General features: G+C 43.8%; 1 protein-coding gene across 1 annotated transcript; it reads right to left on the bottom strand.

Moving 5' to 3' along the window:
• Positions 1 to 927: 927 nt before the first annotated feature.
• On the bottom strand, positions 928 to 12,154 carry LOC106571234 (melanocortin-2 receptor accessory protein 2A). Its single transcript, XM_014144024.3, has 3 exons — positions 11,999 to 12,154; positions 7,050 to 7,149; positions 928 to 2,388 (listed from the first exon to the last, which is right to left on the bottom strand). The coding sequence occupies exons 1-3, from the start codon at positions 12,123 to 12,125 to the stop codon at positions 1,929 to 1,931; spliced, it is 687 nt and encodes a 228-aa protein (XP_013999499.1). The 5' UTR covers positions 12,126 to 12,154; the 3' UTR covers positions 928 to 1,928.
• Between the last annotated feature and the right edge of the window lie 1,546 nt (positions 12,155 to 13,700).

The following is a 13,700-nucleotide window of genomic DNA, read 5'->3' as shown; positions in this document are numbered from 1 at the left end:
CTGGCCTGCACAGAGCCCTGACCTCAACCCCATCGAACACCTTTGGGATGATTTGGATCAACGACTGCGAGCCAGGCCTAATCACCCAACATCAGCGCCCGACCTCACTAATGCTTGTGGCTGAATGGAAGCAAGTCCCCACAGCAATGTTCCAACATCTAGTGGAAAGCCTTCCCAGAAGAGTGGAGGCTGTTATAGCAGCAAAGGCGGGGACCAACTGCACATTAATGCACATCATTTTGGAATCAGATGTTCAATGAGCATACTTTTGGTCATGTAGTGTATATAGAACCAAAAGGGTTCTACCTGGAACCAACTAGGGTTCTTCAATGGGTTCTCTTATGGGGAGAGCCGAAGAACCGTTTAAGGTTCTAGATAGCACCTTTATTTCTAAGAGTGTAGATGGCAGGTTTAGTGTTTGTACCTACCTCCCTCCCTCCCTTGTTTGTCAGCATTAAGTCTCCTAGTTTGAATGCATTAATTGACATCTAATGCTGATCGGCTCACTTGTATTCGCCACACACCTCTTTGTATGTGTCCCAAATTGCAACCAATCACTATTTAGTGCGCAATGTTTGACCAGAGCCCATGGGGCCCTGGTCAAAAGTTGTGCACTAAAGAGAATAGGGTGACATTTGGGATGCAGGCTAGTCTTTGCAAGATGAATGCAGGATGAGTCATCTCCTCTAACTCACAATGAGACAATCTCCTTGTATATTTTATTGTCATCTTGTTATTGACTAATGTGTTTGTATTATGAAAGGTTTGTTTTTTCTGTTCTTTCATAAAGATGAATTAAAGCAAACAAAGATTAGATTAGATGCAGCTGCAGGTTCTGAAGCTGGCCTAAGACTTTTATTAGCTGTTTATGCTATGCTAGTGTAATATACCTGTAAACAAAAGAAACTCAGAGACTCATGTCTGAAGGTTTATATTACCTGTATAATCATCTATACATTAACAGTATTTATACATGCATTTATACATTTAGAACCTGTTTCTTTAGTGTCTGATGAGGTTTCTGTCTGGAAAATTTCTCAGTCGAGATACGACAAGGGCAACGGAAGACTAGTGTTCATCAATATGTATTCCACACAGTCTCTCTCTCTCTCTCTCTCGCTCCCTCTTCTCCAACCCCCTCTCTGCTTTTTCATTCAATCTTTATGAGATGGTTTCTCATAAAGAGGCATCTCATCTCTCCAGTGTAGTGTCATCCAGCCCATACTTATAAAATGAATTCATGAGTTAGCTATTAAGATAGAGTAATGGTTCATGATGGTTCGGGGCGGTGGGTAGCCTAGTGGTCAGAGTGTTGGGCTAGTAACCTGAAGGTTGCTAGATTGAATCCCCGAGCTGACAATGTACAAATCTGTTGTTCTGCCCCTGAACAAGGCCCACTGTTCCTAGGCAATCATTGTAAATAAGAATTTGTTCTTAACTGACTTGCCTACTTAAATAAAGGTAAAATTTAAAAAAGAGACTGCAGTTTCCACTTCTGAATATTCTCCCTTGCAAAAAACATTGTCAACCTATTAGTACAAACTAACAAGTATGGTTCACCAGGGGCTGATGGTGGTTTGTAGAGAATATTTTCAGCCAATAGCCAGATGGAAAAGAGCTAGGTCATGTTCATGAGGCACCAAACACAGGAAAACGGACTGAAACAGGGCGGGACTAACTGGAATTGTCCAATAAGAAACACAAATGTTCGTTTTTATGTTGCAAAGTGTTTTCGGTTGCATGCCCTAATGAACACAACCCTGGTAGTCATGGGTGTGGTCAGTGTCACTTTACAGTAACTGTTAGTCCACACTCCTATAAAAGAAATGAGCAGAGGCCATTTGGAACTCAAGTATTGCCATTCATCTGCAGCTACGGTAACATATCTCCAATAATGATGTCACAGATGTATGTGGAGGGGTGGGGCCTCAGCTGATGACGTGGTGGCTGTCCAGGAGGACGGGCGGCTCACAGAGCAGCAGATCATCCTCTCCCATCATTGAGCTGTGCTCCGAGTTCACAAAGTTGGGAATGTCGAAGTGGTGCGACAGGAAGCTGTGTTCCCTCTGTGACTTTCCCTCCTCCGGAAGTCCCTGGAGGTCGATACCGCCGTCTCCCCGCTCGCTGGCATCCCCCGCCTCCCCCATCTCCTCCAACCCGAAGGAGCTGCGTCCTCCCAACCTCCCGCGGACCCTATGTGGCCCACATCCACCCCCTGCTCCCCCTCTCCCCTGCTTCTCCTTGCTGATGTAGAAGAGGGAGCGTGATTCGTCCAGAAGGGGGCGCGAGAAGGCCTTGTCCTCGTCGGCCAGGGAGTCCCCCTGGGGGCAGCGGATGTCCACGACGCAGTTCCCCAGCCGGTGGCGCTTCTCGCACGGCTCCGGGTTTCTGTTGGGGAGGGAGAATAGAGAGCGAGATGTTACAAGGAGAGGAGAGAGGGAGAGTGTGAAAGAGAGGCCTTCAATAGAGACCTTCATTTTAAAGTGTATTTATTCCAAGTATTTATAGAGCCAAACGTTCCAATAACTAGATCTTTCCCATAATATTCAACCAATTGCAGTCATGTGTTCATTGTCAACTCTTTCTATTGGTCCAGTTAATGGAAGTCGGCAATTGAAACAGGGGTTTCAGCTCAGTAATTGGGTCACCTGCCATCTTAAAGTAGGTGTGCCAGAATGTTTGTGTCAGTAGAATGTGCTTGGAGGAGGGAGAACAGGGGCCTCGCATTGATCAGTACTTCTTGAGAAGTCATTTAAGTCAGTCGAATGTTCAGTGACTCGAGCAAAACCAAAGTTTTCAGAATATCAGTACCCCTGTCTCTGAGCAGGTTAACTCATGCACATAAACATCAAATGTGGAGTGTATTGAGCCCATCCAGCAAGAAAGAAAAAGTGGGTTTAAACCTAAGGTGAAGCTGCCTAGAGCCCTCAAACTAAACTCTGGACCTCGAAGGCAGTTCCACTGCGTTTATTCATTGTTGCCCTCTAATCAGGGACTGATTTAGACCTGGGACACCAGGTGGGTTCAATTAATTATCCCTTTCAAATTCATCAAAGCGCTTTTCACCAAGGAAAAAAGCAGAACTCTAAAAGCAAGAGCTGGAGGGTCACCTGGAAAAAACACACTGATGAGAATTCGCATGAGCAGACTGTTATTCCATCAGATATCCGATCGAACAGCTGGAACATCAGATGGATGGCCTCTGAAATGGAACGAGGTTGCGGACGCAGTAAGATTGGCCCTGAGGCTGATGATGCTCTGGCCTAACGGGGTCTCGTACAGGCTATACAAGAGTGCACCTGACGTCTGTGGAGGCTAATGTGAGTGGCATAGGAGATGCAAGTCATACCAAACGCTTGGCAGAGAGCAGGAGTACTGATCCCTTAAGAAAAGGAGTCCTCAGATATCAGCCAATTCTGCCTCCTAAATGTAGAGGGTAAAACTTATTTTGCGCCACAGCTCAAAGGATGTCAAGCTATCTGGAAAGAAAGAATAGATCAGTTATGAAATTAGCAGATAGACTTTAATTATATCAAATAACATTACCTGCATAATTTTAACAAACTGGTTGATACAAACCAATGAAAAAAAGCAGGAATTCCAGGCTTGTTCTCCGAATGTCTGGAGCATGCATGCATGATCTGGAAGCAAATTCAGTCTGCCATGAGAGAGAAGAGAGATCTCCACACCATATTTCTTGACCTCACCACTGCATTCGGCTCAGTTCCACACAATCTCCTCTGGGCAACATTCGATTTCTTCAAGGTTCCAGAGTCCATCACAACCCTTGTCAAGGCATACTTCCAAGACCTGCGACTCTTCAGAACACCAGAATTCACCAACACATGGCAGTGCATGGAAATTGGCTTACTGGCAGGTTGCACCATCTCTCTACTGGCTTTTACCATGGCTATGGAGGTGATAATGAAAACATCAAAGTGGGTAGTGAGCGATTGAAGTCCGGAGTGCGTCTACCACCCATCTGAGCATACATGACAACCATGACCACAACTGCAGCATGCACCAGGTGCCTGCTTGGATAACTTCAAGATAACGTCAAGAAGCATGTACATCACCAAAGGTAAACTGTCTGACAAAAGGTTTCTTCATCGATGATGAGCCAATACCAACAGAGCAGCCCATAAAAACCCTTGGAAGTATTGTATGATGCAAGCCGCAAGGACACAGACCAAGCCCAGGTGACGACGGTATGATGCAAACCTCAAGGACACAGACCAAGCCCAGGTGACGACGGTATGATGCAAGCCTCAAGGACACAGACCAAGCCCAGGTGAAGATGGTATGATGCAAGCCTCAAGGACACAGACCAAGCCCAGGTGAAGATGGTATGATGCAAGCCTCAAGGACACAGACCAAGCCCAGGTGAAGATGGTATGATGCAAGTCTCAAGGACACAGACCAAGCCCAGGTGAAGATGGTATGATGCAAGTCTCAAGGACACAGACCATGCCCAGGTGCTAATGCAGACCATCAGAGGCCTCAAGAGCATTGACACGTCCATCCATCCTGCCAAGCTGAAGCTTTGAACCCCAGTGAACAACCATCAATGCCTTGCCTCCCAGAACACCTGACCCTACGAAACAAAAAGCATTTGTCCACAGAGGAGAACAAAAACAGAGAAATCTCTCTCCAAGGACAGAGGCTGGAAAGCTGAATGCGGCCCTTGAATGGAAAATGCTGACGGATGTGGGCCAATGCCTCAGTTCCATCTGAGATACAACAGCTGTTACCAACCTAAGACCAAACCTGGTACTATGGTCTACTATGGTCCAACTCTTTGTGCGCTCTCTACTTTGTGGAGTTAACAGTGCCTTGGGAGGATAAGGTGGACGAGGCATACGAGAGGAAGAGGCTGAACTTGCAGTGGATACAGAGCAGGGAGGCTGGAAAGCAAGTTTGCCCAGTGGACGTTGGGTGTCGTGGATTTGTGGCAACATCTACTACCAGGTTGCTGAAGGACCTTGGGATCCACTGCCAAGCCTTATGTGAAACCATCAAGGCAACTTCAGAGGCTGCTGAAAGGGGTAGCCAGTGGCTCTGGCTGAAGAGAAAATAACCCAGATGGGCCTCAAAGTGAGCGGGAGGGAGATTGAGCAGGTATAGAGGGGGCTGGTTCTGGGATACCAGAATTCACTGTTGAGCCTTCTGGAAATGCTGTGGACTCATCAACAAAACATTTAAGATGGAAGGTGCCCACTTATCCCCATCTCAACAACATCAAGCAAGTTAAGTTAGTGCTCACAATCAACTATTGGCACAAAGGATTTATAACACCATGTCCTGTGTATTCAGAACTACTTTTAACTACGGTGAGCCATATCAGTTTTAGCTGCCAGTTTTGTATGTTTAACTTGCTCTGCTACTGCAGTTTTAAATAAATAAAGTAATTTTGAACAGGGCATTCTCAGTCCGATTTTAAGCCTTTTAAGTGTTAGAGTAATGGCCAGCTCTCTCACAGAGGCGGTTAGAGTGGGGGGGGTTAGAGAGGAGGGAAGAGAGAGGATAAAAGGAGAGAAGAGAAGAGGGGGTTAGAAAGAGAGGAGAGGATAAGAGAGAAGAGGGGAGGTTAGTTAAAGAGGTGAAGGGTTAGTAGAAGAAGATAGGGGTGGCGAGAAATTCAATTTAATAGGACTTTAGGAAAGATTATGAGGATGGATGGAAAGGAAAGGGCAGAGAGAAGTCGATGAAAGAGCAGAGAAGTTAAGTGGCGAGGATGTGAGCAAGATGAAGAGGAGAGAACCCACTGGGCACAGACGTCAGTTCAAGTCTAGATTTACATTTGGTTGAGTTGTCAACTAACGTCAATTTAACGTGAAATCAACAACAAAAATGTCACCATGTCGTTGTATTTAGGTTAAAAGTTGGGTGAAAAAAAATACAAAATGACCTTACTTTTAGACTTTTTGCAAATCCAATCATTTTTCCACATTGATTCAACGTCATCACATAGATTTTTTGAGGTTGCAATGACGTGGAAACAACGTTGATTCAACAGTTGCCCAGTGGGAAGGGACAAAGTAGAAGGAGCAATACGTGTCAATGAATTTATATTACTTTCAAGGACAGCAATATAGCTCTTGTGAATGTCTTATAATCCAATATTTGATTGAATCCTTTATTAGATCGTGTGATTCAGAAATAATCTTAACAGGTTGATGATTTATCACATTACGGAGAAAACAGATTATATTCACTGGGTGATTACTGGATGTTTTTTTTTCCAAAGGTAGCCTTTCCTAACCTGGTCCCAGATCTGTTTGTGCTGTCTTGCCAATAACCATATGGGAGTGAGCAACACAATTGGTGCTTTTTCCATTGAGACTTACCTCCACACCAGTGTGTCACCAGCGTTTTGTGTTAATGGAAGCTCTAGTGTTAGTGTGTTTCCACTCCAGAGCCAAGCCATCTGCCTCTAAAGTGCCATGAAACAGCCTCGAGAGGTGAGACTTAATGGATTGATGCAGAGACAAATGAATATAAACAGATGAAAATAAAGCTCCTTATTTCTCCTTGACATATACCTCTCTTTCTTATTTATTATCTACTAATGGAAATCCTGCTGATGGCATATTAACCAAAAAGCTAAAAGTTATCCATAGTTGTTCTGCAATGCGGTAGGTAAGACGGTTGGGTATCAACAAGGAGGGAATCGGTCTTTGGCTCTGTCTCAATTGTCTAAAAATCTGTTCTCTCCTCGGGTCTTCTCCTTCATTTGCACTGATTAGAAAAGACTTGGCAGGCGAAAACAATATGGTGGAAGCTCATCATTAGGCTGGCTTTCACCTGCTCAATTATTTTAGATTAGTGCAGATAACGGAGAGGTGGCAAGGAGGAGACAGACTGAGACAATTGAGAAAAAGTCCTTGAAACCGCAATGCTAGTTTCTGGGGCTGTCCATGGTGCTAGAAGGGCTCCCAGCAAAGGGGGGAGAGGTAAGGGGTAGAGGGTTTCAGGGGAAAAGCAGAACGTAGATGGGGTAGACAGATTGCACGGTTTAGGGGGGGAAAGAGGGGCTGTTTTCAACTCACTCTTGGTGCGGGGCTCCTGTCTTGGTCAGCAGGGTGAGGACGAAGAACATGAAGACGACGAACACGGCTAGTCCCACCCAGAAGCCGATGACGATGGAGTCTGCAACATCAGATCAACAAGGGATTATGGTCCAGTTCCGGTCAGTAAATAGTCATTAAGTTGTAAAACAAGCACACTGCGTTGGAAGACGTTACATCATCTCCATCTCTCCCTGCTTCAGGTTTCTCTTATTCCCTCTCTTTAAATACAGTAAGATTGTTTTGGTGAGATTTTTGGATACGATGGAGAAGTGAATGCAACATATGTATTATTAACTTGCCGATTCCATTTTATATACAGCGGCTTGCGAAAGTATTCACCCACCTTGGCATTTTTCCTATTTTGTTGCCTTACAACCTGGAATTAAAATTGATTTTTGTGGGGTTTGTATCATTTGATTTACACAACATGCCTACCACTTTGAAGATGCAAAATATTTTTTCTTGTAAAACAAACAAGAATAAAGACAAAAAAACAGAAAACTTGAGCGTGCATAACTTTTCACCCCCCCCACCACATTTTTCCAGCAATTATAGCTGCAAGTCTCTTGGGGTATGTCTCTATAAGCTTGGCACATCTAGCCACTGGGATTTTTGCCAATTCTTCAAGGCAAAACTGCTCCAGCTCCTTCAAGTTGGATGGGTTCCGCTGATGTACAGCAATCTTTAATTCATACCACAGATTCTCAATTGGATTGAGGTCTGGGCTTTGACTAGGCCATTCCAAGTCATTTAAATGTTTCCCCTTAAACCACTCGAGTTTTGCTTTAGCAGTATGCTTACGGTCATTGTCCTGCTGGAAGGTGAACCTCTGTCCCAGTCTCAAATCTCTGGAAGACTGAAACAGGTTTCCCCTCAAGAATTTGCCTGTATTTAGCACCATCCATCATTCCTTCAATTCTGACCAGGTTCCCAGTCCCTGCCGATGAAAAATATCCCCACAGCATGCTGCCACCACCATGCTTCACTGTGGGGATGGTATTCTCGGGGTGATGAGAGGTGTTGTGTTTGCGCCAGATATAGCGTTTTCTTTGATGGCCAAAAAGCTAAATTTTTGTCTCATCTGACCAGAGTACCATCTCCATATGTTTGGGGAGTCTCCCACATACCTTTTGGAGAACACCAAACATGTTTGCTTATTTTTTTCCGGCCACTCTTCCATAATTCCCAGCTCTGTGGAGTGTATGGCTTAAAGTGGTCCTATGGACAGATACTCCAATCTTCGCGGTGGAGCTTTGCAGCTCCTTCAGGGTTATCTTTGGTCTCTTTGTTGCCTCTCTGATTAATTGTCACGTCCTGACCAGTATAAGGGGTTATTTGTTATTGTAGTTTGGTCAGGACGTGGCAGGGGGTGTTTGTTTAGAGTGTTTCGGGGTTTGTTGGGCTATGTTCATATTTAAGAGGGGTGTTTGTTTAGTGTTTTGGGGTTTGTTGGGCTATGTTCTTTGTTAGTCTTTTTCTATGTTAGTTCTAGTATGTCCATTTCTATGTGATGTTTATTGGGTGGCCCTTCAATTGGAAGCAGCTGCTCCTCGTTGCTTCTAATTGAAGGTCCTATTTAAGAGGGGTGTTTTTCTATGGGATTTGTGGGTAGTTGTTCCTTGTTTAGTGTTTGTTGCACCTGACAGGACTGTTTCGTCATTGTTTGTATACGTATTTAGTTGTTTCTCCTTCTTCAAATAAAAAGAAGATGAGTATACATATTCCCACTACATTTTGGTCCAATCCATACGACAACCGTGACATTAATGCCCTCCTTGCCTGGTCTGCACGTTTTGGTGGGCGGCACTCTCTTGGCAGGTTAGTTGTGGTGTCATATTAGTTCACATTTTTTTTATAATGGATTTAATGGTGCTCTGTGGGATGTTCAAAGTTTCTGATTTATTTTTTATAACTCAACCCTGATCTGTACTTCTCCATAACTTTGTCCCTGACCTGTTTGGAGAGCTCCTTGGTCTTCATAGTGCCACTTGCTTGGTGGTGCCCCTTGCTTAGTGGTGTTGCAGACTCTGGGCTCTTTCAGAACAGGTTTATATATACTGAGATCATGTGATACTTAAATAAAGTCTACCAGTGTGCAATCTAACTAATTATGTGACTTCTGAAGGTAGTTGGTTGCACCAGATCTTATTTAGGGGCTTCACAGCAAAGGGGGTGAATAAACATGCACGCACCACTTTTTCGTTTGTTATTTTTAGAAACAAGTAATTATTTTCGCTTCACAAATTTGGACTATTTGTGTATGTCCATTACATAAAATCCAAATAAAAATCAATTTAAATTACAGGTTGTAATGCAACAAAATAGGAAAAACGCCAAGGGGGGGGGCGACTGTGCAAGGCACTGTAAACCTAGGCCTATAGGGTTTGGCTATATATTTTTTTTTATCCCGGGATGAATTTAAACAATAGCTGTTGATGACTTCCTAAATGCTTTAGTCCTAAATAACAGAATTGAATATAAACTCAGCAAAAAAAGAAACGTCCTCTCACTATCAACTGCGTTTATATTCAGCAAACTTAACATGTGTAAATATTTGTATGAACATAACAAGATTCAACAACTGAAACAAACTGAACAAGTTCCACAGACATGTGACTAACAAAAATAGAATAATGTGTCCCTGAACAAAGGGGGGGGAGGGTCAAAATCAAAGTGACAGTCAGTATCTGGTGTGGCCACCAGCTGCATTAAGTACTGCAGTGCATCTCCTCCTCATGGGCACCAGACTTGCCAGTTCTTGCTGTGAGATGTTACCCCAATCTTCCACCCAGGCACTTGCATGTTCTCGGACATTTCTGGGGGGAATGGCCCTAGCCCTCACCCTCCGATCCAACAGGTTCCAGACGTGCACAATGGGATTGAGATCCGGGCTCTTCGCTGGCCATGGCAGAACACTGACATTCCAGTCTTGCAGGAAATCATGCACAGAACAAGCAGTATTGCTGGTGGCATTGTCATGCTGGGTGGGTCATGTCAGGATGAGCCTGCAGGAAGGGTACCACATGAGGGAGGAAGATGTCTTCCCTGTAACGCACAGCGTTGAGATTGCCTGCAATGACAACAAGCTCAGTCCGATGATGCTGTGACATACTGCCCCAGACCATGACGGACCCTCCACCTCCAAATCGATCCTGCTCCAGAGTACAGGCCTCGGTGTAACGCTCATTTCTTTGACGATAAATGCGAATCCGAACATCACCCCTGGTGAGACAAAAACGCGACTCATCAGTGAAGAGCACTTTTTGCCAGTCCTGTCTGGTCCAGCGACGGTGGGTTTGTGCCCATAGGTGACGTTGTTGCCGGTGATGTCTGGTGAGGACCTGCCTTACAACAGGCCTACAAGCCCTCAGTCCAGCCTCTCTCAGCCTATTGTGGACAGTCTGAGCACTGATGGAGGGATTGTGCGTTCCTGGTGTAACTCAGGCAGTTGTTGTTGCCATCCTGTACCTGTCCCGCAGGTGTGATGTTCGGATGTACCAATCCTGTGCAGGTGTTGTGACACGTGGTCTGCCATGATCAGCTGTCCGTCCTGTCTCCCTGTAGCGCTGTCTTAGGCGTCTCACAGTACGGACATGGCAATTTATTGCCCTGGCCACATCTGCAGTCCTCATGCCTCCTTGCAGCATACCTAAGGCACGTTCACACAGATGAGCAGGGACGCTGGGCATCTTTCTTTTGGTGTTTTTCAGAGTCAGTAGAAAGGCCTCTTTAGTGTCCTAAGTATTCATAACTGTGACCTTAATTGGCTACCGTCTGTAAGCGTTTTAACAACCGTTCCACAGGTGCATGTTCATTAATTGTTTATGGTTCATTGAACAAGCATGGGAAACAAATTATCTTTGAAAGACAGGGTCCTGAAAAAGGGACGTTTCCTTTTTTGCTGAGTTTATATGATTGAAGTATTGGAACATTTAATTTGCTCTGTTAAACTTACCCTTTGGAATGACTTTGATCGCAACAGTGAATCTATTAGGTGTAGATTTCTCAAATCATTCTCACATTGGTAATACTCAGTGAAAAATATCTAAGCTGGGCTTGGTTAAAACCCTGGATGGAAGATCAAAGGGATAGCTGTAGATGGCTCAACTCTCCAGTAGGAGGTTCTGCCCAGCTTATAATTAAGCAATAAGGCACGAGGGGTTGTGGTATATGGCCAATATACCACGGCTAAGGGCTGTTCTTATACACGACGCATCGCGGAGTGCCTGGACACTGCCCTTAGCCGTGGTATATTGGCCATATACCACAAACCCCCGAGGTGCCTTATTGCTATTATAAACTGGTTACCAATGTAATTAGAGCAGTAAAAATAAATGTTGTCATACCCTTGTTATACGGTCTGATATACCACGGCTGTCAGCCAATTAGCATTCAGGGCTCGAACCACCCAGTTTATTATTTTTTCTTATAGCAGATATTGCATAGAGTATCTGATGTTGCTTCAAAGGTACAAATTCAACATATTTTATGAGGTTGGTTGAAAATTGGTTACCATAATGACATAATCCTGTGGTTGAATTTTCACTCAAAACAACAGTTGATGACTTTTTGCAAATCCACTGTATTTTCCACATAGATTCCACATCACAATATGTTGACAAATGATGTTGAAACAAGGTTGATTGAACCAGTTTGTGCCCAGTGGGGTCCCACTGATTTGGGGGGAAAAAGGAGCATTACAATCAGGGAAGCAGCTGCCTGATGCAATTATAGAAACCCAATTAAAATAGAGGATAGACGTGGTGGGAGTGTAAACAAACATGCACGCGCGCAGACACACACGCACAGCGACAAATTCACGCCGACAAAATGTAATGTACACACGCACACACACTCAATCAATTGACTTGTCTAGCGTTTCATTAAGAGGCCAGGGCAGGCGTTTAGTAAAATAAGATGTCACTCACATCGATGAGCCTTGAGACCCTCGAAAGACACGGGCTCGTCATCATCATAATATTCATACTGCCACACATAATCACTGCCACGTGTGCTGCTGGGTCGACTTTGATTATAATTATGGATTTCGGACATCTCAAATGGACTGTGTCACTGGGTTTACCAGACCTAAGAGAAGATAAAAAATAACAGCAAAAGTATTGGCATGCTGAACAACCGACTTACACCAGGGCATCTGTATGAAAACCGAACCATAAACATTTTCCAGAAATATAAGAACAGATGAAAAGTTTCCAATTGAAGTAAAATGTTCACGTTTTTTTTTTTACAATAGCCTACCTGCATTTCATTCCGAATTTAGAAATCCTACAAATGCTCCAACACATTTATCCAGCATCCACTCTTGGAAACGGTAATTCAGTCGCGAACAAATTCCGAGACACGGAGCGTCAAAAGCGAATTCAAGATAAAGAGAAAAGTAGAAAAACCACCACAAATAGACACAAACTCAGCTGCGTTATTTTCAAGCCTGTGCATCAACTGGACATCACACCTAGGCTATGCATCACACTGCTACTATAGAAGCCTGCAAAGCGCAGTATCAAGTAGCCTCCGCACGAGGGTTCACTGCGGTTGGATAAGCAGCAGCGCGGGTGGGATACCGTCTGACGCGACCTAAGATAATATATTCATACTGGTCTGTTTTGGGTATTGAATTGGATTGGATGAGCGAAGGGAGACATTGTCGTCAAAAATCTAGTGAATGGGTAAAGGCAGTAATGTAGGAATATTGTAAAAAATATGTTAGGCCTCATAAAGGGGCAATCTGTGATTGATACATCAATTTTGGGACTGAAATTAAATTAACCTTACATAGCCATTGATTCTTGAAGAATATAACATACACATGCCTCATGAGATTGGTTCAACTGTCTAACACCACCAGAACCCAAAATATAAGCTTGTTTTACTCCTTTGTTTGTAAAAAATATGGTTGTAAACAAACACTATAGCCTCACAACACGGTTAAAACTATAATGTTGATACCATATCATGAACTTGAGAGTGCTTACATTTCTACAGACCCATCCTTCAGCTGTAAGGTTATTATAGTTTTGTGATTTTGTAATAGTTTTTATTTATTAGAGTTTTATAAAATAATTTATATTCCAATTTTATATGATTTAGTTTCAGATTCAGATGTAGTTGTAGTGTTAGGGACAGACAGGAGCCTATGTGTGGGAGGCTAGGAGACATTTAAGTGTTTTAGGCGTATAGTTGGTGTTTTTGGGGATGTCACTTCCTGCCACAGGGGGGTAAGATATAAGGTGATGAGGTTTGGTTATGTTCCAATTATAAATCAATCTTAATGTGACTTGGATTTAAAAGGATAATCGTCGGCAGGGGCACTCCTGTCAGGGTTTTCGCTGCTGGTCATTCGAGTCAAGTGCAGGAGAGCAGAGAATAGGTGATCAGGCAACTTTATTAGCCAAGAGCAACAAACAGATGGGCGCAAACAGCTACAACTCAAGCCAACCAACAAAAGTGACAAGCGCAAAATTACATCAATAATATAACAATAAGGTTCACCAGTAATTCCCCAAATAGGGAACAGGCAATGCCCAGGGTGAAAAACCAGACTGGCGCGATACAACAAACACAAAACAAAACAATTCCACACAAAGACATGGGGGGAACAGAGGAATATAT

This window comes from Salmo salar, chromosome 15, assembly GCF_965601325.2.
Source record: "Salmo salar chromosome 15, fSalSal1, whole genome shotgun sequence".
In the NCBI taxonomy this organism is placed as follows: Eukaryota; Metazoa; Chordata; class Actinopteri; order Salmoniformes; family Salmonidae; genus Salmo; species Salmo salar.
This window is presented reverse-complemented; position numbering and strand designations above follow the sequence as displayed.

Coding starts and splice junctions, on each gene's coding strand:
- LOC106571234 (XM_014144024.3), bottom strand. CDS start 12,125: ATGTCCGAAATCCATAATTATAATCAAAGTCGACCCAGCAGCACACGT. Junction 7,150..11,998: donor GGGTCTCAAGGCTCATCGAT/GTGAGTGACATC, acceptor CTGATGTTGCAG/ACTCCATCGTCATCGGCTTC. Junction 2,389..7,049: donor ACAGGAGCCCCGCACCAAGA/GTGAGTTGAAAA, acceptor CCTCCCCAACAG/AAACCCGGAGCCGTGCGAGA.